We start from the raw sequence: 19,425 nt of genomic DNA on the forward strand, positions 1-19,425 counted from the left end.
GCAGTCCGCACCGCCTCCGCTCGCGAAAGAAAGGGAAGCATCGATCAACTCCAGCTTGGACTTGGGTGCGCCGAGCGCCGGCGCGTAGTAGGTCGCAGCTTGAACTCTGTTCACACCTCACAACACAAAAACAAACCTCACTCACTCACTCACTCACTGAGTGAAACTGTCACATCACACTCACACACATAGGGGCTGGCACAATATAAATAAATAAAACGGACATCCCAAGCTAGGGCTGGGTTGAGGACAGACAGACACGTCCCCACCTTTGCTACACAATGCAAACACAACGTGTGAGTGTTAGATTTGTTTGGTATTGCTAAAAATCTGCACAATGCGGCCCTGTGTTAGTGCCAGTGCGCGCCAAAGAAAGAAAGAAAGAAAACAGACAACCCAAGGGAGGGATGGGGAGGACGGCACGCCGCCACCACACAGGGATTTTAAGGAGAGGTGTGTGGTGCGCTAGCCAGTGCGCGCCAGTCCCGTTGTGAGGCACGTGCAAATTCTTTTTGGGCTTGCGCTTCTCGCGCCGAGCTCGACGAGAGTGACGAGAATGCCTGCGCGCGGTGGTCGCTGGCGCCTGCCGACCTTGCTGTGCCTGGCGCCGCTGCTGCTCGCTCCGGCGGATGCGCTCGCGGCCGGCGGCTGGTCGAGCCGTCCCGCTCGCGCCGCGCTGCGCACGCGGATGCTTCGGGCGAGCGAGCCTGCCGGCGGAGAGCCGGGCCCAGGGGCTGCTGCTGGCGGTGCGGCGAGCGATGCGGACGCGGGGATGGGGCTGGTCGGGCGAGAGGCGCCCGACTTGGAGGGGCTCGACTTCGAGGCGCGGCTGCAGGTGCTCGCCAAGCAGTACGAGAATGTGGTGCCGGTGGACCCAAAGGTGCAGGAGGAGGAGGACAAGCTCGCGCCGGCGCGCGAGTGGGACGACGACGAGAAGTTCTGGAAGCCCGACTTTTGGACGGCCGTCTTCGAGGACGTCAAGGACGTCGAGTACCCTTCCATCAAGAAGGTGACGCAGACGCTCTTCATCTCGCAGGCGTGCACGCCTCCCACGCCCATGCGCCCACCCCCGGGGACGCGGCGGCGCTCGGTGCCGCGCCCTCGCCGCGACGCCTCGCCCACCCGCGCGCGGCGTGGCGGGCGCAGGTCGCCTTTGTGGTTGTGATTGTGCTGGTGCTCGTCTTTGACGCCCTCGCCGACGCCACCATCCGGTCAGTGCTGCTGGGCGACGACTTCTCCATCACGATGGACAAAATCCTTAAAACCGCCGGCAAGACGCAGCCCATGTGAGCCCACGGCCGCCGCGCGAGCGGGCGGGGCGGGGCGGCGTGGAGAGCTGACGCTGAGCGCGGTCTGTCACGCATCAGTGGCGACTGCCAACCTCTGCTACCGACGTACTAGCACCGCCTCGAGTCCCCTCCTTCGGCGTGCCGGAATGGAATACGTGTGTCTGCCTTTCGCGCTATTGAAATCCATTCACAGCAGCGGTCCCCACGCCCCCGCCTGCTGTGCGGAGGCTCGCTTGGAGAAGAGCACTCTCGCGTCTCGGGGATAGACTAGGTGCTACTGGCCTACCCTGCTAGGTCCAGCCCTGGGTGGCATGGGTTGTGACATTTGGCGATTCCGCGGCTTACTGGGCCCCTGAGCCGCTCCCCGTGTGCGATTCTTGTGGCCCAGGCATGGTACTGATAGTAAACGGTTCAGAACCGGCCAAACACAGGCTACAGCCCCACACACGCGCCCGCCATAAAGCCGTAGCTCCTGGAGAGCAACAGAGCATGCGCGAGTGACGCGCTACAAGCCGCGAGAGTGGCATCAGAGGCAGGAACGACGTGCTCTTGCTGCACCTCGCAGCTGCACCGAGTGTGCTCGCAGTGTATGCTACGGCCGCCGCCTACGGCATTGCTCTCGTGCAGCTAGGCGACGCAGGTCCATCAGCAGGGCATCCAATGCGAGCGCACATTGTGCGTAGCCGCGGGCAGGTGGCAGTGCACAGCCGCACACCGGCTCTGGCGGCTCGTATGCCCCCGGCAGTGCTGCTAGTCATTAACTTGCGTAATGGGGCCGCAGCAGGCTGCTGCTGTGGCAGCAGCAGCAGCCTGCTGCTGCCTGATTCAGTCAAGCCAGCGGCGCAGCGAGGCGTGCAGAATTCGCGCGGTTTGGTACCTCCTGAGGCTGAGCGCATTCGAGCCCATCGACCGGAGTTGGATGGTACCACGCGTCTCACTGAGACGCGGGGTACTGGCCATGGCCGGACGGCCGAGCGTGAGGTGGCGAGCGGAGCGAGCGACAAAACAACGAGAAAAACACCGATGTGACGGATGTCAATGTCACACGGATCTGACGCCTGATTAACCGTCGCACGCGAGTTTGCAAGCGCGTTGTCGGCGCCCTCCAGTGCAACCCTCTCTGTCGGTTCATCAGATGCGAGCAGCGCCTGCAGCCTCCCCTCGCCATCCGTAAAAAGCTGGATGGAGGGCAATGTCTACGGCGGCCTCCTGCATGCTCGTCTCGTCGTCGCCAGTGGCTGGGTCTTCTGCTCCGACCGGACGGCTCCACCGCCCAGCATCTGAGACACATGAACGCGAGGTCGAATTCTGGCACGTACGGCGGCAGCTCGGGCATCTGCCTCTAACACCGAGGCGTTCTACCGGAACATGGTCGAGGGGCATGGGCCCTACCGCGCGGAGGGAGAGGGAGGCGAGGGGGAGGGGGAGGGGGATGGAGGGGAGTGTGAGGGGTATGGGGGCGAGGGAATGGAGGGAGAGAGGAAGAGCAAGGGCGAGAGGGGGCAGGGGACTGGTCGATGGCATACTAGGGGGGGCAGGGTAGTGGGCGGCGATCGCCGCATACCGTCCTATGGCGGCGAGTATCGCTACGCCAGGGAGGACAAGGACGTCGACGTGCGGCTGCTGCTGTTCGAGTCGTTCGGTGGGTTCGGGAAGGGGGTCGGCGAGATCCTCTGAGGCAAGCGCGGCGGACGTCGCGTCGGCAGTTCTCCCTTTCCTCTGCGAGAGTCTCACGAGCCCCGCGCCGCCACCGGCCCTACGCCTTCCGCCTTCGCCCGCCCCGCCGCCTCCGTCCCAGCAGCCGTCGCCGCCGCCACCACCGCCGTCGCCTCCACCGCCGTTACCACCACCGTCTCCGCCAGAGCCGTCTCCACCGGCGCCGCTCCCGCCACCGGCGCCGCCAGAGCCGTCTTCACCGGCGCCGCTCCCGCCACCGGCGCCGGCGCTCCCACGCGTGACCACGCTTCGCGTTGAGGTTGGCGTCATGACGCCTCTGCCAAAGGTTCCGTCCCGGCGCCAGCTCGCCGACGCCGTGGCGCTCGATGGCGAGCTGTCAACGATCTACGCGGCGATCGTGGCGGCGACGGCTCCTGACATGGTGCACACGCTTACGCTCACCGGCATCACACCGCCCGAGACCTCGCCCGGCTGGACCAACATCCTGAGGGAGGGTGTAGAGGATGTAGAGTGTAGAGCGCTGTAGAGCTGTAGAGATGTAGAGCGCTCTGGAGCGCTGTAGAGCTGTAGAGCTCTACATCCGCCGCGTGACGAACTGCGTGCGTTGTAGAGCGATGTAGAGGCGCTCTACAACGTGAAATCTCTACAACAAACTCTACATGATAAGCGGCGAACGAGGCACGGTCGCTCTCCGACATGAGGCGCGTTGTCAAAATTTGTCTCGTCGAAAGCCAGGGCGGCATCGCGCCGCCAACCAAGAGAATCATCTTCAACTTCGCCAAAGAGGTCGGCAGCCCGTAGGGATCGGGTAAAATTCTTCTCCCAGGGAATTTCAAGAACAAACCTGCGGAGGCACCCTCGACGCTGGCGAGGTACTTCAAGCCTGCTGTGAAAACAGCTGACGCAGTCTCGCCGCGGCTCGCCCCAGCATCTCGGGTTGACTCGGTCAGACTAAAACCCCGAGAGGCGTGGGAGTACCTCGCCAGCCTCGACGACAACGAGGCCCAACCCTGTGGCTCCTACTGCCTACAACTCGATGTTGCTGCTGTCGCTGCCTCTGTTTCCCTCCGGTTTCGTGCTCCTCAGCGGTGGGGCTCCTCGCTCCTCGCTGGCTCCGCCGCGCACCGGCGCGGCTCTCAGCATGCGCGACGACCAGGCGACCCGGGACGACGCGCCGGGCCAGTCCTTCGACAACGACATGAGCGGCTGGAAGCCGCCGGGAGGCGGCGGCGGCGGCGGCCACGGCCTGGGTGGCGACACCTCGAAGTTTACCACGACCGACTCGCCCGACTTTCTCCCCGAGGAAGGGAGCGAGGAGGCGAAGCTCGCGTCGGGCATCAGCTACACCGACGGGATGATGGGCAGCCAAGCGGACCCGAACCGGAAAAAGTCGACGGGTCCCGAGCTGGCTGGCGCGCTCGACTCGGACCCGGACATCTACGTGCCGGAGGTGGAGGAGGTGGTCGCCGACTCGAGCCTCTTTGTGCTGCCAGAGGCGTCTTGGAAGCTGTCCAAGATGGAGGCGCGCCTCCTCACCTGACCTCTTCTCGCACCCCTCCCTGCGTGCGCGCCCGTCGCCGGCCCACTCGCCGTCCCCGAGCCGCGCAGGTCTAACCCTAACCCTAACCCTAACCCTAACCCTAACCGCGAGCCGCGCAGGTCTCTAACCCTAACCCTAACCCTAACCCGAGCCGCGCAGGTCTCGCAGACGGACGAGGACCTCGAGTTCAGCTGCTCGGCGACAGAGGGAGGCGCGATGAAGGCGCGCGGAGGCGCACTGCCTCGGCCACGCTGCTCGGAGAGGGCGAGGTCGCTCCGCCGCGTCGCAGGTTGACGTCAAGCCCGTCTGCATGACCTTCGAGGACTACTACTGTGGCTTCACCTCCGACTCGCACCCCGCCTTCTCCGTCTCGCCCGACGCCGGAAAGATGGAGCGGCGGAACGGCCCGCCCACGACCGTGACCGTGACCTGCAACCCGAAGGCGAGCCGCGACGCCCGCGGCCCGGCCGCTGCCCCGTACTCCCGCCCCCGCGACCCGCCCAACCGACCCGCCGCGACCGCAGGGCGCTTCCGGCGCGCTGGTCGGCTACCTCTGCTTCATCCTGCCCGAGGAGAGGGACTTTTCAACCTTTTACAAAGTCACGTGCAACTCGCGGTAGAGGCCGCTCCGCTCGACGGGCTCGTGCTTGGTCCCGGCCCCCGGAAGACAATGCTCATGCATGCATCGCCCTCGTAGGGGCTGCTATCTCTGCTCTTCCGCTCCACGCGCAGAGAGCTCTGAGAGCCAGAGTACGTAGCTCTTTTTTGCCGTGTGATAGACCATTTTATTTTAAGCATTTAGAGCACTGACACAGTGACACGATGGAAGCAGGACGAGAAGCCCGCCCGCCCCGGGCGCCCACGGCCACGCTGGGGCGTGGGGCACGCTCTCTTTGTACGGTTCACTGACTGTAAAAAAACCTCGGCGCACGTGTGAACGTCACATCGACGCCGCCTGCCCGCTGCCGTTCGCGTGCTGCGGCGCGGCGTCACCCGCGACCGTGCGACGGCGTCGAGAGTGCCGCGGGGTCGAGGTGGGCGAGGTACTGCACCGCGGCGCGCGCGATCGTGAAGGGCTCCCCCGCCTCCGGCGACCAGAGCTGGTGCGGGTCGACGAAGCGCGCGACGTACTCGAGGTTGGAGTGGAGGCGAGCTGGCCGCGCGCGCAAGATGGCGAGGGCGAGGAGCCGGACGAAGGAGCCGTCGCTGGGCGCGACGAGGGCAGACAGACGCGCGCACGCGCGCACCACCGCCTGCGAAGGTGGGTGGAGGGGGGCGGAGGGTGGTGGAGGGGGGCGGAGGGGGGCGGAGGGGGGCGGAGGGTGGCGGAGGGGGGCGGAGGGGGGCGGAGGGTGGTGGAGGGGGGCGGAGGGGGGCGGAGGGGGGGCGGAGGGGGGCGGAGGTGGGCGGAGGGGGGCGGAGGGGGGCGGAGGTGGGCGGAGGGGGCGGAGATGGGCGGAGGGAGGCGGAGGGAAGCGGCGAGTCCGGTCTGGGTGATGTCTAGCGGAGCTGCGGGGGTGCACCCCCATCTTGTCGGCCGGCGCGGCGAGAGAGTTGATGCCGCCCAGCTCGCCGAGAGCCGCCTCCCAGTCCGGGCCGACCGCCTATTGTCCGTGCGGCAGCGACCGCCTCGCGAATGGTACTTGGTGCTGGCTAATGATGAGCCGTCCCCGCCGCCTGCGACTCGTCGATCCCGACGTGCGCGCCGCCGATGAAGGCGAGGGTGTCGAGCTGCGCGGAGAGCACCTGGAGGGACGGCCTCGCGTCTCGAGCGAGGGGACGGGCTGCGGGGCTGCAGGCTGGCGGCGAGGCTCGCGCCTTGTCCTCGACTGCGTCTGCGCCGGTGGCGAAGACCTGCGGGCGAGGAGGGGGCGCCACAGTCGCCTCAGCTCCGGCCCAACCTCCTCGGGCTGTCTCTCCGGCTACCCTCTCTACCTCCCTACCCTCTCTACCTCCCTACCCTCTCTACCTCCCCCTCGGCACACGTCCCGGCCGCACCTTTGGGAGGAGGAGCCCCATCACGTACCGCTCGAGCCCCTCGTGCAGCGCCGCCGCCGGCCACCCCGCCGGCCAGAGAGCCGCCGCCTGCGAGGAGGGGAGGGTATGGGTTAGGGTTAGAGGACTCGCGGACACACCTGCACGGCCCCCTTGCTCGAGAGAGGGGGGGGAGGGGGGGGGGGGGGGGAATGCGGACCTCCTCCTCGAGCGAAGCCAAGAGCGCGCGCACCGCCTCGCCGTCGGCACTGCCGCCCGCCGGCTCAAACGACTCTGCGAAGCCAAGCGCGCGCCGCACGAGCGGCTCCGCCTGGCGGGGGGGTTCCAGGGGGCTATCAGCAGGAGTGCGCCCCTCCTCCCTGAGAAGGGCTCGGTGTGCACCTCGGCTAATGGGCTACTCATGAGCTACTGATGAGCTACTCATGAGCCACTCATGAGCCACTCATGAGCCACTCATTCTCGGTGTGCGCCTCGGCGAGCGAGAGGAAAGAGCCGCACAAGTCCCCTCCCGCCTGCCCGCCCGCGCCGCCGCCCTGCAAGCCGGAGCCCATCCCCCCCCCGTGCGCGTCGGCGTGTGCAGCGCGGGGCGAGTCGTCGTCCTCGCTGCAGAGGAAGGCAGGCTCGGCGCCGCCGCTCCCGTCGTGCCGCGGCTCGAGAGGAGGCACCACAGACGCCGGCACCGCGCACGCCCCGCTGCCGGCACTCCCGCTGCAGTCGGGCGCCTCCGCCGCCGCCGACCTGCCGAACCGCGCGTCGGGGGCGGGAGAGCGCGCGGCTGACGTCCGCTCGGAGCCGCTGCTGCAGCTGCCAGCGGGAGCGGCGACGGACGCGGTGACCGCGGCCGCCAGAGCGGCAGCGACGGAGGGAGCTGCGGCCGCCGAGGGAGAGGAAGGAGACGGCTCTCCGCCCGCCGGCTCGACAGGCGGCAACGGCGGCGCGCCGAGCGGCGGCGGCGCGCCGAGCGAGCCCCGCGCGAGGTCGAGCTGCGCCTGGACGCGCCTCTTCTCGGCCCACGCCTCTGCGAGCCCCACCCGCAGGTCCGCCTACCGCACAACAGAAGCGCCTCACAGCTGGCTCGCGCCGCGCCACACAAGCGAGCGGCGCGTCCTCGCCAGCTCTGCGTCGGCGGCGGCGCGCATCTCCGCCTCCTATTGGACGTGTCACGGACGAGTGCTCGGACGCGTCGCCGACAGACCGCCGGCCGCGCATCTCCGGCTCCCTCGCTGCAGCCGCCTCGGCGGCGGACTGACTCGCCGCCACCGCCGCAGCCAGCTGGCCACGCACCGCGGCGAGCGAGGCCACCGCGTCGGCGCGTCGCGCCTCGGCCTCGTCCGCCACCGCCAGCACCTCGGACGCCTGCCCCGTCGCGGCGTCGGCTCGGTCGCTCTCGGCGCGAGTCGTGGCGTGGGCTGCGGCGACGGCGGCCCGCGCCTGGGAAGAGAGGGGGCTGGGAGGCTGTGCTGGTGGCGGGTTGGAGGGTGGTGGCGGTGGTTGCGGCGGCGGCGGCGGCGGCGGCGGCGGCGGCGGCGGCGGCGGTGCCACCGCAGTTAGGCTGTGCGAGGCAGGCAGTGTGGCCGCCGCAGCCTGGCCGTGTGCCGTGGCGGTGCCGCAGCCAGGTTAGGGTGAGGCTGCTGTGGTGAGGCGGCTGTGGCGATGCCGCAGGCAGTGTGTGAGGAAGTGTGTGCGCGCAGCCGCCCCGCGCCTCGGAGAGCTGAAGCCACAGCGCCTGCGAGTGGGCGGCGTGGTCGTCGAGCAGGGCCGCCTGCCGCGCCAGCTGCGCCTGCACGGAGGCCGGCACGGCGAGGCCCTGCACCGACTCGAGCGAGGTGGAGAGGGCGCTCGTCAGCGCATCCCGCGCGTGCAGCACCCGCGCCGCCCACTCGCGCCCTTTCTGGTACGACCCCACGCCCTCGCTCCCGCCGCCGCCGGCAGAGTGGGCGCTGCTGCAGCCGCTGCTGCTCGCCACGCTGCCAGGGCAGGCTCCGGCGCCGGAGGAGAAGCGGCCGAGCGGCTCACCGTTGGCGAGAAGGCGCTCCCGCGCCTCCGCGCCAGCGCGGCGGACGGACTCCTTCAGACCGTCCAGGTCCCGCGTGAGGACCTTGATTTGCGCGAGCAGCGCACCGCGCTCGCGCTGCATCGAGGCGCGCTCCTCCTGCATGGTCGCCTCGCGCCGCTCAGACTCCTCCTTTAGCGCGCGGTAGGCGCGCTTGAGCAAAGTGAGCTTCTCCTCGCTCGTGGTTTGCGCCGGCTCGTCGAGGGATGAGGACATGAGGGCTTGGCGAGGTGGCGGACCGGGCGGCCGACGCTTCCACCCGCCAGTCAGCTAAAAGAATCTTACAACAAAACTCCCTCGCACAACACTGGGCACGGGACTGGCGCGCACTGGCACGAACACAGGTACACCACGGGAGCCGCCTAAGCGACTCCTGCGAGGGTGGCGAGGCACTTAAAAGAATTTTCCGTGCCCAAGAGAGCCGTACAACGCAAATCTAGATCTAGACGCCTAGACCGGACGCGGAACCATCCACATCATCACTGGCTCGCGGCAGTAAGGGCACTCTTGCATCAGCTCAGAGCACGGCCCACAAGCGCACAAGTGCCCGCACGGAACCGCAGCATGCGACTTGACTCTCGCGAAACACACGATACACGTGGTCTCTCCCCCCATCGTGGACTCGGGGGCAGCCTGCCGCCCCGTGTCGAGGCAGGCGTCGGCTAGTGAGACGGCAGCAAGCGGCTCAGTGACTGGCAGATGCTGCTCCGCCGCCTCTCTCGCCTCCGGCTCGATCAAGCGCTCGATGGCGCCGACCCGCTCCTCGAGGCTACCCTCGGTCGCCGCGACGAGGCTCGCCTCCAGCCGCTCGACACGCCGCACCAAGTCCCCGCCGCCGCCGGTCGACTCGCTGCTCACCGCCTCCTCGCACCGCGACACCCGACGCGCCAGCGCCTCCTCGGCATCCACCTCTGACCGGCGCAGCGCCTCTGCCAGCTCCGCATCCTCGCGCAGCGCCGCCCGCTCTGCCGCACCCGCTAGCTCTGCCGCCTCCCGCTCCGCCCGCCTCGCTGCCTCCTGCTCAGCAGCCAGCTGTGCCGCCCTCTCCTCCTGTGCGCGAAGCTCTGCCGCAGCCTTCGCCCTCCGCTCCTCCTCGAGCGCGAAAGCAGACGGCGCCTTCTTGGCCTTATTGTTCTTCGCTTTGGCCTCCTTCTTGGCCGCCGTTGCCTCCGCCGCCTTTGCGCGCCGCCTCGCCTTCTCCTCCTCCGCCCTCTTGTCCGCAGCCTCCTTGTCGCGCCGCGCCGCCTCTGCCTGAGCGGCTTTGCGCGCCGCCGCGGCCGCCCGCTGCTCCTCTCGCTGCGCCCCCTCCGCCGCAAGCCTCTCCGCCTCCCTCGCCCGCAGAGTCTCCTCTGCTGCCGCGCGCTCAGCGGCCAGCTTCGCCTCCGCCTCCGCCGCAATGGCTCTCCTCTGCTCCTCCAGAGCCGCCGCGTCCGCCGCCCGGCGCGCCTCGTCCGCCGCTCGCTCTGCTTCGCGCTGGCGTGCCGCCTGCTCGCGCTCTCGCGCCGCCGCCGCCTCCTCTCGCTCGCGCTGCTCGCGCCGCCCCTTGGCCTCGCGCGCCTTCTCTGCCGCCTTCTCGGCCGCCTCCGCCTCCCTCAGCGCCGCCGCGTGCTCTGTGAGAGCGCGCACGCACCCGGCGTGGTCCGCTTCAGGAGCACTGGCGGCGTCGGCAGTAGCTAGCACCTCGGCCGCCCCCTCCTTGGCCCACTGCAGCGCAGACTTGCCGTCTGCAGCGCGAGCCTTTGTATCCACGCCAGCCCGAAGCAGGCGGAGCACGATGGCGGGGTAGCCGCTGTAGGCGGCATACATCAGCGCGGTGCGGCCGTTGCTGTCCTGCAGGTTGATCTCCGCGCCGCGCCGAATCAGCAACTCGACCACCTGCTCGCCGCCTTGGCCGGCGGCGCACATCAGCGCGGTCCAGCCGCCGCTGTTCTGCAGGTTGACCTCCGCGCCGTGCTGCAGCAGCAGCTCAGCCACCCGCTCGTGGCCGTTCTCGGCGGCGGCCATCAGCGCGGTGACGCCGTCGCTCCTCTGCAGGTTGACGTCAGCGCCGTGCTGCAGCAACAAGTCGACCACCCGCTCGGGGCCTTCCTGGGCGACGAGCATCAGGGCGGTGTTGCCGCCGCTGTCCTGCTGGTTGACCTCCGCGCCGTGCCGCAGCAGCAAGTCGACCACCCGCTCGTGGCCTTGGAAGGCGGCGATCATCAGCGCGGTGCGGCCTTTGCTGCTCTGCACGTTGAGCTCCGCGCCGTGCCGTATCAGCAGCTCGACCACCCGCTCGTGACCGTTGCGGGCGGCGATCATCAGCGCGGTGACGCCGTCGCTGCTCTGCAAGTTGACCTCCGCGCCGTGCCGGATCAGCAGCTCGACCATCCGCTCGTGGCCATTGCGAGCGGCGCCCATCAGCAGCGTGACGCCGCTTACCTCGCCACTCTTGCACGTCGCGTCGGCCCGCCCTCCGCCCTCGAGCCACGCCAGCACCGCCTCCTCCTCGCCACGCTCCGCCGCCAGCACGGCCACGTCACAGCAGCTCAGGGAACCCGCGCCGCTGCTAACCATGTTTGGGTTCCGGCTCTTTGGGGATAGGGGCCCTTCTCGGCAGGCTGAGCCGTGCACGGGGTAGTCGGGTTCGAGTCGTCAAACACACCCAAATTCAGGCAAACAGAATTCGCTCGGCGCACCTCCCAAGACGTCGCCGTATGCGTAGGGCCCCGAGCGTAGGGCAAGCCCCACGGTGCGATTCTTAGGGTAGCCATAAATAAATAAATAAAACGGACACCTCTACTCTGAGATGGGTAAAAAGGAACAGGTGTCGAGCCAGGCGCCAAGGTCGCGCTGGTTGGGCCGACGGGCTGCGGCAAGTCGAGCTGCTTGGCGCTGCTGCAGCGCCTCTACGAGCCTCAGCGCGGCACGATCCTGCTGGACGACGTGCCGATCCAAGAGTATCACGTCACTTCTCCGTTCGCGCGTTGTGATTGTCGACCAGTCGACGGTCCTGTTCAGCCAGACGATCGCCGCCAACTTGACGTATGGCATAGAGCGTGACGTGAGCGAGCGCGACATCGTGCAGGCCTGCAAGGACGCGCAGGCGTGGGAGTTCATCAACGAGAAGCCGGACAAGCTGTTGACGATGCTCGAGTCGGGTGGGTCGAACCTCTCTGGCGGCCAGCGCCAGCGGCTCGCCATCGCGCGTGCAATGCTACGCCGCCCCGACGTGATCCTGCTCGACGAGGCGACGAGCGCGCTCGACAATGAGAACGAAGCCAAGGTGCAGAAAGCGTTGGACAATCTGGCGCGGCGTGGTTCTGCGCTCGTGATCGCGCATCGGCTCAGCACCATCCGCGATTCGGACGCCATCGTGGTTGTCGACCATGGGCGCGTCGTCGAATGCGGCACGCACGCCGAGCTCATCGCCAAGGATCCCGACGTGGCGGAATCGGAGCCGGCGAGCCCCACCACTACGATGCTTGTGGTGCGAGGGCGCCCTCTCCGCTGGTGGAACTCCCGCCGGTACCCCCAACGCGACAGACGTCGGCACCCTCGAAGCTCCGGGAGGACGATGCCCCCAGCGCCGAGGTGGCGTCGACTACGTACCGCAGGTTGTGGGACGCGGCGACCGGCAGCCCGGCAAAGATGAGCCTGCAGGCGATCGCGGAGAAGGTGGCTGCAGCCGAGGAAGAACCGGCGCGTCTCAAGAAGCGGCAAGTGCTGATGCAACAGCAGAAACAGCGTCTGATCGAGCCGCGAGCCGAGCTGTGCGACCGCACCAACGACTCGACTCGCACAGCTCGCGCGACGTCTCGCCGGTCTGCGTGCGGCTCTTGAGCACCTCCTCGCTGCGCCCCCTTTGCGGGTTGAGTCATCTGCTGCCACTGCTCAGCTCTCTCTCTCCCTCTCTCTCTCTCTCTCTCTCTCTCTCTCTCTCTCTCTCTCTCTCTCTCTCTCTCTCTCTCTCTCTCTCTCTCTCTCTCTCTCTCTCTCTCTCTCTCTCTCTCTCTCTCTCTCTCTCTCCCTCTCTCCCTCTCTCCCTCTCTCCCTCTCTCGCTCGCTCGCTCACTCTTAAAGCCGTGGAATGAATTGAGAGCCGCGCCCCGAGGGAGTTGGCCGTAGGGGCAAGGCGGTTGCGTTGGGATGTTTTATCACCCTGTGGCACCATTTTCTTTTTGAGGTAGCCGTCGACGTTATGAAACAAACACATCGCTCTCGGGGCCGAGATTCTTACTCGGGACCACAGAGCGCACAGACATCCCGCACACCCACCTCGCGCGTCGCAACGCGATCTCGGGCGATCTCGTGCGATCTCGGGCGATCTCGTGCGATCTCGGGGCAGCGGCGGTTTCTTTTTGTGGTGGATTAGTGTGCTAGTGTATTTTTCGAATTCTTTTTATCGCCAGTTTTCTTGTAAATTTTGATCGCAGCGAATATGTTCACACCCGAGCGGAGGCCAATTGATTCGCGAGGCTCTGGCAAAAGTGCGGTTGGCAACGGGCTCTTGTCCGTGCAAGCCTTCAGCTGGTGCCAAAACGTACCAAAACGTCCTCTCCGCGACCAAATACGCGGTCGTCGGTAGAAATGTGGCTTGCTTGCAAGAATGGGATGCCGACAGGCGTCAGGCGGCGCATGCCGAGAAGTCGCTTGCCGTGCGGGAGCTCGTGCGCCTCTCCCTGCGCGTGCAGTCCACGGGCGTCGTCGCGGAGCTTCATCTCGACACGGCACTGGTTGCTACGAGCGGCGGCGGAGCTGATCACGAGCGACGAATTCGCAGGGGATGCCAGGCAACAGATGGGCGCGCAGATAATTGGCGTGGCGTCCTAAACAACGCACGAGCATGCTCAACTGCTGCGCGACGCTCTCTGCGACCCCGACTTTCTTTATGCGCTTTGCCATTCGCCGCCGCATTTCCTAAAGCGACACTAGCACTAGATGCGTCCTGGCATCGGGAGGGTCCGCCTAAGAGGAAGTATGCATGTACTTTGTGCGTGGAGTGTCTTCCCCTTTTGCGCAGCAATACCTTAAACTTTTAGGCCCTCCAAATTCGGGTCGGAGCGTAGCGGAGTGGGCCCCGAGTTTGAAAAAGGCGACGGACGCTTGCGTCCTAGCTCCAACATCGCCTCCCCGGCGCAGAGGGGCCCCCGGAGGGATGCACAACCGCTCCACGCCACGCCGCTCGCGGCGGTCCTATTCCCAGCTCCGCTGAGGGCCCGCAAGTTATTTTGTGATTTGCGGCCCGACATGGCCAGGCAAGTGAGCTTGGGCGCGGCAACGGCAGCTGTGGACGCGCCGCTGCTCGGGCAGCGAGTCGAGCTCGGCGGCCTCTCTTCACGTCCCGAGCTGAACGGGCCTTCGAGGCGCGGTGCGGGGCGAGAGGGCGGGTGGTACGCTGTGGCGCTCGAGGGCGGCGGCGAGAGCGTGCGGGTGCGGCCGGGTAATCTGTCGCCGGCTGCGGCGGAGCGGGCGTTGAGCGGTGTCGTGGCAGCCCCCGATGCGGTCATCGCAGCGGCTCATCGAGGCGAGGAGGCGGCGGTGCTGGCGTGGCTCGAGGGCGGAGGGCGGGCCGACGCGATGTACGAGAGAGGCGGAAGCCGCCTCACGCTGCTGATGGGCGCTGCCCGCTACGGCCACGAGCGGATGGTCGAGCTGCTGCTGCGGCACGGTGCGGAGATCAACCTGCAGGACAGCGACGGCGACACCGCGCTGATGTACGCCGCAATCGGAGGCCATGAGCGGGTGGTCGAGCTGCTGCTGCGGCACGGCGCGGAGATCAACCAACAAGACAGCAAACGCGGCACCGCGCTGATGCGCGCCGCCGACAGAGGCCACGAGCGGGTGGTCGACTTGCTGATTCGGCACGGCGCGGAGATCAACCTGCAGAGGAGCGACGGCGGTACCGCGCTGATGGCCGCCGCCTTCTTCGGCCACCCCGCCGTCGTGCGGTGCTTGCTGCGGGCGGGCGCAGACACGACGCCTACCTTTGACGGCAAGACGGCGCTGCAGCTGGCCAAGGAGAAGGGCCACGCCGAGTGCGTAAAGGTCTTGTCTAAGGCGGCGGCGGCTGCAGACGGCCGGGCAGGGGCGGGCGGCGCTTCCTCGGGCGCGGCAGCGGCAGCTGTGGACGCGCCGCTGCTCGGACAGCGAGTCGTGCTCGGCGGGCTCTCGGCCCGCCCCGAGCTGAACGGGCAGCGGGGCGTGGCTCAGAGCTTCGAGGGCGGGCGGTACGCTGTGGCGCTTGAGGGCGGCGGCGAGAGCGTGCGGGTGCGGCCGGGTAATCTGTCGCCGGCGGCGGCGAGGGGTGGCGTGCCAGTCTCCGATGCGGTCGTGGCAGCGGCTCATCGAGGCGAGGAGGCGGCGGTGCTGGCGTGGCTTGAGGGCGGCGGGCGGGCCGACGCGACGTACGAGAGAGGCGGCTTGAGCGGCATGACGCTGCTGATGGACGCCGCCGGCCAAGGCCACGAGCGGGTGGTCGAGCTGCTGCTGCGGCACGGGGCTGAGATCAACCAGCAGAGCTGCGGCGGCGGCACCGCGCTGATGCGCGCCGCCCAGTATGGCAGCGAGCAAGTGGTCGAGTTGCTGCTCCGGCGCGGCGCGGAGATCAACCTGCAGAACAGCTTGGGCGGCACCGCGCTTATGTGCGCCGCCAACAAAGGCCACGAGCGGGTGATCGAGCTGCTGATCCAGCGCGGCGCGGAGGTCAACCTGCCCAGCAGCGACGGCGGCACCGCGATGATGGGCGCCGCCTACTGGAACTACCCCGCCATCGTGCTCCGCCTGCTGCGGGCGGGCGCAGACGCGACGGCGCGCACTGAGAAGGGCAAGACGGCGCTGCAGATGGCCAAGAGGAATGGCCACGCCGAGTGCGTAAAGGTCTTGGCTGAGGCGGAGGCGGCGGCTGAGAAGGCGGCGAAGGAGGCGGCGTGGATTGCGGGGGCGGAGGCGAGGGAGGCGGAGAGAGCGGCGGCAGAGGCGGAGGCGGCGCGGCATGCCGAGGCGCTGCTGGCGGAGGAGGAGGCGGAGAAGAAGGAGGCGGAGGAGCGCGCAAAGAGCAAGAAGGGCAAGAGGAGGAAGAAGAAGAGCGGCGGCGGCGAGGCAGACAACGCGGCGCCTGGCCCCAGCGCCACCGCCGATTTGCAGCCGCCAACCCCACCGCCAGCCCCATCTCCTCCGCCCGCCGACGCAGCCGCCATCGCCGCGGCGGACGAGGCGCTGCAGCAGGCCGTGGCCGCTGGCTCGTACGAGAGCGTGGCCAGCGCGCTGGAGGCGTGCAGCGGCCTCGCGAGCCCGGCCGTGCTGGCGGCGGCGAGGCGCGCGCGCGACAAGCTCAAGGAGGCGCGGAGGCGGGACAGCCAGCGGCTGCGCAAGGCGCATGGCGCGGCGATGGGCGCGCTCAAGTCGCTCGACACAGCGGACAGCCCCTCCGCGCTCCGAGCGGGCATCGCTGCCGCCAGGCCGCATGTGGGCGCGCTGCCTGCGTTGGCCGAGGAGGTGAGCGCGGCGGAGTCGAAGCTGGAAACTCTGTCTGTCGCCGAGCCGGCCGCGGCAGACGAGGCGGCTGCTCGGCCAGTCGAGATAGCCTTGTCGGACCTCACCGCGGCAACCGATGGGTTCGCCGACGGGAAGCTGATTGGCAGCGGCGGCTTCAGCCGCGTCTACGAGGCGTCGGCCGACCTCCACCTCTCCCTCGCCGCGCCTCCGCAGCTGCGCCACTTGCCGCTCGTCGTCAAGCGGGCAAAGTCGGGCCAGTCGGGCGGCTTGTCGCGGGCGGAGCTCGAGGTGAAGCTGCTCAAGGCGGTGAGCCACCCGCACCTGCTGCCGCTGCTCGGCTACTGCCTCTCGCCCGACGGCGTCTGCCTCCTATCGCCGCTGATGCGCGGCGGCTCGCTCGAGGCGCGGCTGCGTATCTCGGATCCCGACCGCGCTGCGCAGCTCCGGCGGCTGGGCATGGAAGAGCCGCCGAGGCCGCTGACGTGGCGGCAGCGCGTTCGCATTGCTTGCGAGGCGACCGAGGCGCTCGTCTACCTCCACTCGAAGGGCATCGTGCACCGCGACGTCAAGCAGGACAACATCCTGCTCGACGAGAAGCTGACCGCCGTGCTCGCCGACACGGGCTTCGCCAAGGACCAGCGTCCCGACGCCTCTGTCCGCTGCCGCTCGACCGCCCTCTACATGTCCACGGGCTACCTCTGCCCCTCCATCTCCAAGGGGGGCGAGTATTCGAGCAAGACGGACGGCTACGCCATCGGCATCACCCTCCTCGTCTGCCTCACCAGCCGGTCCGAGGTGCAGCTGACCGACCGGTGCGAGGACGAGTTTGACGGACTCTGGACCAACATCGACGCGTCCCAGATCGCAGACGCGGCGGCGGGGTGGCCTGAGACGGCTGCGCGCGCTGTCAAGGACCTTGCCAAGGCGGGAGACGGGCAGAAGAGCCTCTGTCACGACAGCCTGCGCAACCGCTGCACGCTGCCCGAGGCTGTCACGACGCTCCGGGGGCTGCTGTCGAGTGCGCAGGGCGGGGCGGGGGTGGAGGAGGCTGCGCCGGCACCTGGAGACGAGGCCGCTGCGGCAGCCGCCCGCACCACCGGGTACGAGCCTTCGCCGCTCTCGGTGCAGGTGCGCGGCATGCGCACGGGCGGCGACGCGCAGGCGCGCATCCAGGACAACATGCTGCTCGCCTTCAAGACGCTGATGCCGCGCCTCGACGCTGCTTACGCCTCGCGCTCTGCGGCGGCGCCCGACGGCTTCGAGGAGCGCATCAACTTTTGGCACCGCGAGTGCGGCTTGCCGACCGAGCTGCGGAGGCAGCTGCACTCGCTGCGCATCTGGGCGAACGCGGCGAGGCACCACGACGCGGCGAGGTGGAGGAGGGACGGGCCGCGCAGCGAGGGGGAGGCGTCGCGGCTCGTGGCGGCGGTGACGGAGGCGATCGGGGCGCTCGAGGGGTAAAAATATTTGTGTACGAAGTACGAGACTCGAGGTAACGAGGTACCCATATGAATTATGATACACCGTCGATGTGTAAAAGCTAGCCCCCTTCAGAGAAAAGAGAGCCGCTCTCTCGCTTCACTCTGGCGCTCTGCCCGCCACGACGGCGCGTCTAACGTATACAGTATGCCTGCGGCGTGCTAGCGCTCGCGTGTCGTCGTGTGTGTGTGCCCACCCCCACCACGGCTGCACTCCCACCCTCCGGCTCCGCCTCGGCCGCCAGCCGAACCAGCCAACGCTACTGTAGAGGGCGCGCGACGTAGAGGCCGCTACGGCCCTGCGGTGAGCTTCGGCTTCTTGACCTCCGGCGGCGCCTCCTCCGCCGCCGCCGCGCAGCCCGCCGCCGCCCTCTCGTGCGCCTCGGCGCATCTCGGCGAGCAGAAGCAGAGCGCGTCAGACGACGTCCACTCGCCGGTGTCTTGAGCATTGTATCGCTCAGGAGCTACTTGTCTTTGTCATAGGATCTGTAGCTCCTAAGCCGAAGACAAGTAGCTCCTATCTTAGGAGCTGTTAGGAGCTACTTGTCTTTGCCATAGGATCTGCAGCTCTTAAGCCGAAGACAAGTAGCTCCTATCTGGCTCCTATCTTAGGAGCCGCAGCTCTTGAGACTTAGGAGCTACTTGTCTTGCCCCTTTAGAGCTGCAGCTCTTAGCACAAGAGCTGGACAAGATCTAGCTCTGGCTAAGATTGGATAGGAGAAGAGCTTCAGCTCCTATCTAAGATCTTGTTAAGAGCTGCCGCGTCGCTAGAGGCTAGGGCCTGAGAAGAGGATTGTACTCACACCTCTACCGCGGCTGCCGCCGCTTAAGACTAGGCTCGGATTGGACTTCTCTAGGCCTTGAGCTCTGATCTGAGAGATAAGACCGAACTGCTCACTCTCCTCTACCGCGGCTGCCGCCGCCGTAGCCTAGGATTGGAGCTGGCTAGAATCGGCTCGAGTATCTCTCTAACCTCTACCGCGGCTGCCGCCGCTCTCGGCTAGGATTGGATCTGGCTACTATTGGGCTCTGATCTCTCTCTCGCCTCTAGGAACATGGCTGCGCTGTCGCTACCTGTGGCTGCCGCCGACTAGGATTTGCCGGGACTGCCTATTGTCTCTCGAAACACACTATCTGCTGCCGCGACCTGGCTGCCGCCGACTAGGATTTGCTGGAACATATCTTGCTCTTCGAAACTCTCCGTACCTGCTGCCGCGAACTGGCTGCCGCGACCTGGCTGCCGCCGACTAGGATTTGCTGGAACCTCTTGTCTCTGCAAACAAGCACTGCTGCCGCAAACTGGCTGCCGCCACCTGGCTGCCGCCGACTAGGATTAGGCAACAGGAACAGCAACTCTCTGACCAATAGGAGCTGCAGCTCTTGACTTAGGAGCTACTTGTCTCTGCCATAGGAGCCGCAGCTCTTGACTTAGGAGCTACTTGTCTTTGCTATAGGAGCCGCAGCTCTTGACTCTTAGGAGCTACTTGTCTTTGCCATAGGAGCTGCAGCTCCTGACTTAGGAGCTACTTGTCTTTGCCATAGGAGCTGCAGCTCTTGACTTAGGAGCTACTTGTCTTTGCCATAGGAGCTGCAGCTCTTGACTTAGGAGCTACTTGTCTTTGCTATAGGAGCTGCAGCTCTTGACTTAGGAGCTACTTGTCTTTGCCATTGGATCTGCAGCTCTTAAGCCGAAGACTAGTAGCTCCTATTAGGAGCTGCAGCTCTTATATATAAGAGTTAGGCTGGAGTTAGGCTGGAGTTAGGCTGGAGTTAGGCTGAAGTTAGGCTGGAGTTAGGCTGGAGTTAGGCTGGAGTTAGGGTAGAGGTTAGGGTAGAGGTTAGGGTGAGGGTTAGGGTGAGGGTCAGGGTTAGGGTTAGGGTTAGGGTTAGGGTTAGGGTTAGGGTTAGGGTTAGGGT

At 67.1% G+C, this 19,425-nt stretch overlaps 7 protein-coding genes across 7 annotated transcripts; 4 read left to right on the top strand and 3 right to left on the bottom strand.

Moving 5' to 3' along the window:
* The first annotated feature begins 537 nt into the window (after window positions 1-537).
* EMIHUDRAFT_425211 (hypothetical protein) lies at window positions 538-1,484 on the top strand. Its single transcript, XM_005765151.1, has 2 exons — window positions 538-1,036; window positions 1,147-1,484. Exons 1-2 carry the CDS (start codon window positions 557-559, stop codon window positions 1,288-1,290), a joined length of 624 nt encoding a protein of 207 aa, XP_005765208.1. The 5' UTR covers window positions 538-556; the 3' UTR covers window positions 1,291-1,484.
* Window positions 1,485-3,873: 2,389 nt separating this feature from the next.
* Window positions 3,874-5,319, top strand: EMIHUDRAFT_445937 (hypothetical protein). Its single transcript, XM_005765152.1, has 4 exons — window positions 3,874-4,488; window positions 4,666-4,728; window positions 4,796-4,948; window positions 5,031-5,319. The coding sequence occupies exons 1-4, from the start codon at window positions 4,003-4,005 to the stop codon at window positions 5,124-5,126; spliced, it is 798 nt and encodes a 265-aa protein (XP_005765209.1). The 5' UTR covers window positions 3,874-4,002; the 3' UTR covers window positions 5,127-5,319.
* A 176-nt stretch (window positions 5,320-5,495) lies between these two features.
* On the bottom strand, window positions 5,496-6,903 carry EMIHUDRAFT_631902 (hypothetical protein; the record flags this gene model as incomplete). Its single annotated transcript, XM_005765157.1, has 7 exons — window positions 5,496-5,759; window positions 6,030-6,110; window positions 6,184-6,252; window positions 6,319-6,360; window positions 6,505-6,591; window positions 6,701-6,811; window positions 6,883-6,903. 7 exons carry the CDS (start codon window positions 6,901-6,903, stop codon window positions 5,496-5,498), a joined length of 675 nt encoding a protein of 224 aa, XP_005765214.1.
* A 444-nt stretch (window positions 6,904-7,347) lies between these two features.
* EMIHUDRAFT_459632 (hypothetical protein) lies at window positions 7,348-8,800 on the bottom strand (the record flags this gene model as incomplete). Its single annotated transcript, XM_005765153.1, has 4 exons — window positions 8,204-8,800; window positions 7,720-7,932; window positions 7,614-7,649; window positions 7,348-7,544 (listed from the first exon to the last, which is right to left on the bottom strand). Coding segments are annotated over exons 1-4 (1,011 nt in total), but the record flags the coding sequence as incomplete, so codon positions are not given.
* Window positions 8,801-9,004: 204 nt separating this feature from the next.
* On the bottom strand, window positions 9,005-11,307 carry EMIHUDRAFT_247267 (hypothetical protein; the record flags this gene model as incomplete). The annotated part of the gene is made up of 2 exons (XM_005765154.1): window positions 9,005-9,688; window positions 11,233-11,307. 2 exons carry the CDS (start codon window positions 11,305-11,307, stop codon window positions 9,005-9,007), a joined length of 759 nt encoding a protein of 252 aa, XP_005765211.1.
* A 35-nt stretch (window positions 11,308-11,342) lies between these two features.
* EMIHUDRAFT_247268 (putative ABC transporter) lies at window positions 11,343-12,376 on the top strand (the record flags this gene model as incomplete). The annotated part of the gene is made up of 3 exons (XM_005765155.1): window positions 11,343-11,380; window positions 11,456-12,023; window positions 12,098-12,376. The coding sequence occupies 3 exons, from the start codon at window positions 11,343-11,345 to the stop codon at window positions 12,374-12,376; spliced, it is 885 nt and encodes a 294-aa protein (XP_005765212.1).
* A 4,013-nt stretch (window positions 12,377-16,389) lies between these two features.
* On the top strand, window positions 16,390-16,918 carry EMIHUDRAFT_371225 (hypothetical protein; the record flags this gene model as incomplete). The annotated part of the gene is made up of 1 exon (XM_005765156.1): window positions 16,390-16,918. A coding segment is annotated over exon 1 (507 nt), but the record flags the coding sequence as incomplete, so codon positions are not given.
* Window positions 16,919-19,425: the final 2,507 nt, after the last annotated feature.

Source organism: Emiliania huxleyi (genome assembly GCF_000372725.1).
Source record: "Emiliania huxleyi CCMP1516 unplaced genomic scaffold EMIHUscaffold_562, whole genome shotgun sequence".
Taxonomy (NCBI): Eukaryota; Haptophyta; order Isochrysidales; family Noelaerhabdaceae; genus Emiliania; species Emiliania huxleyi.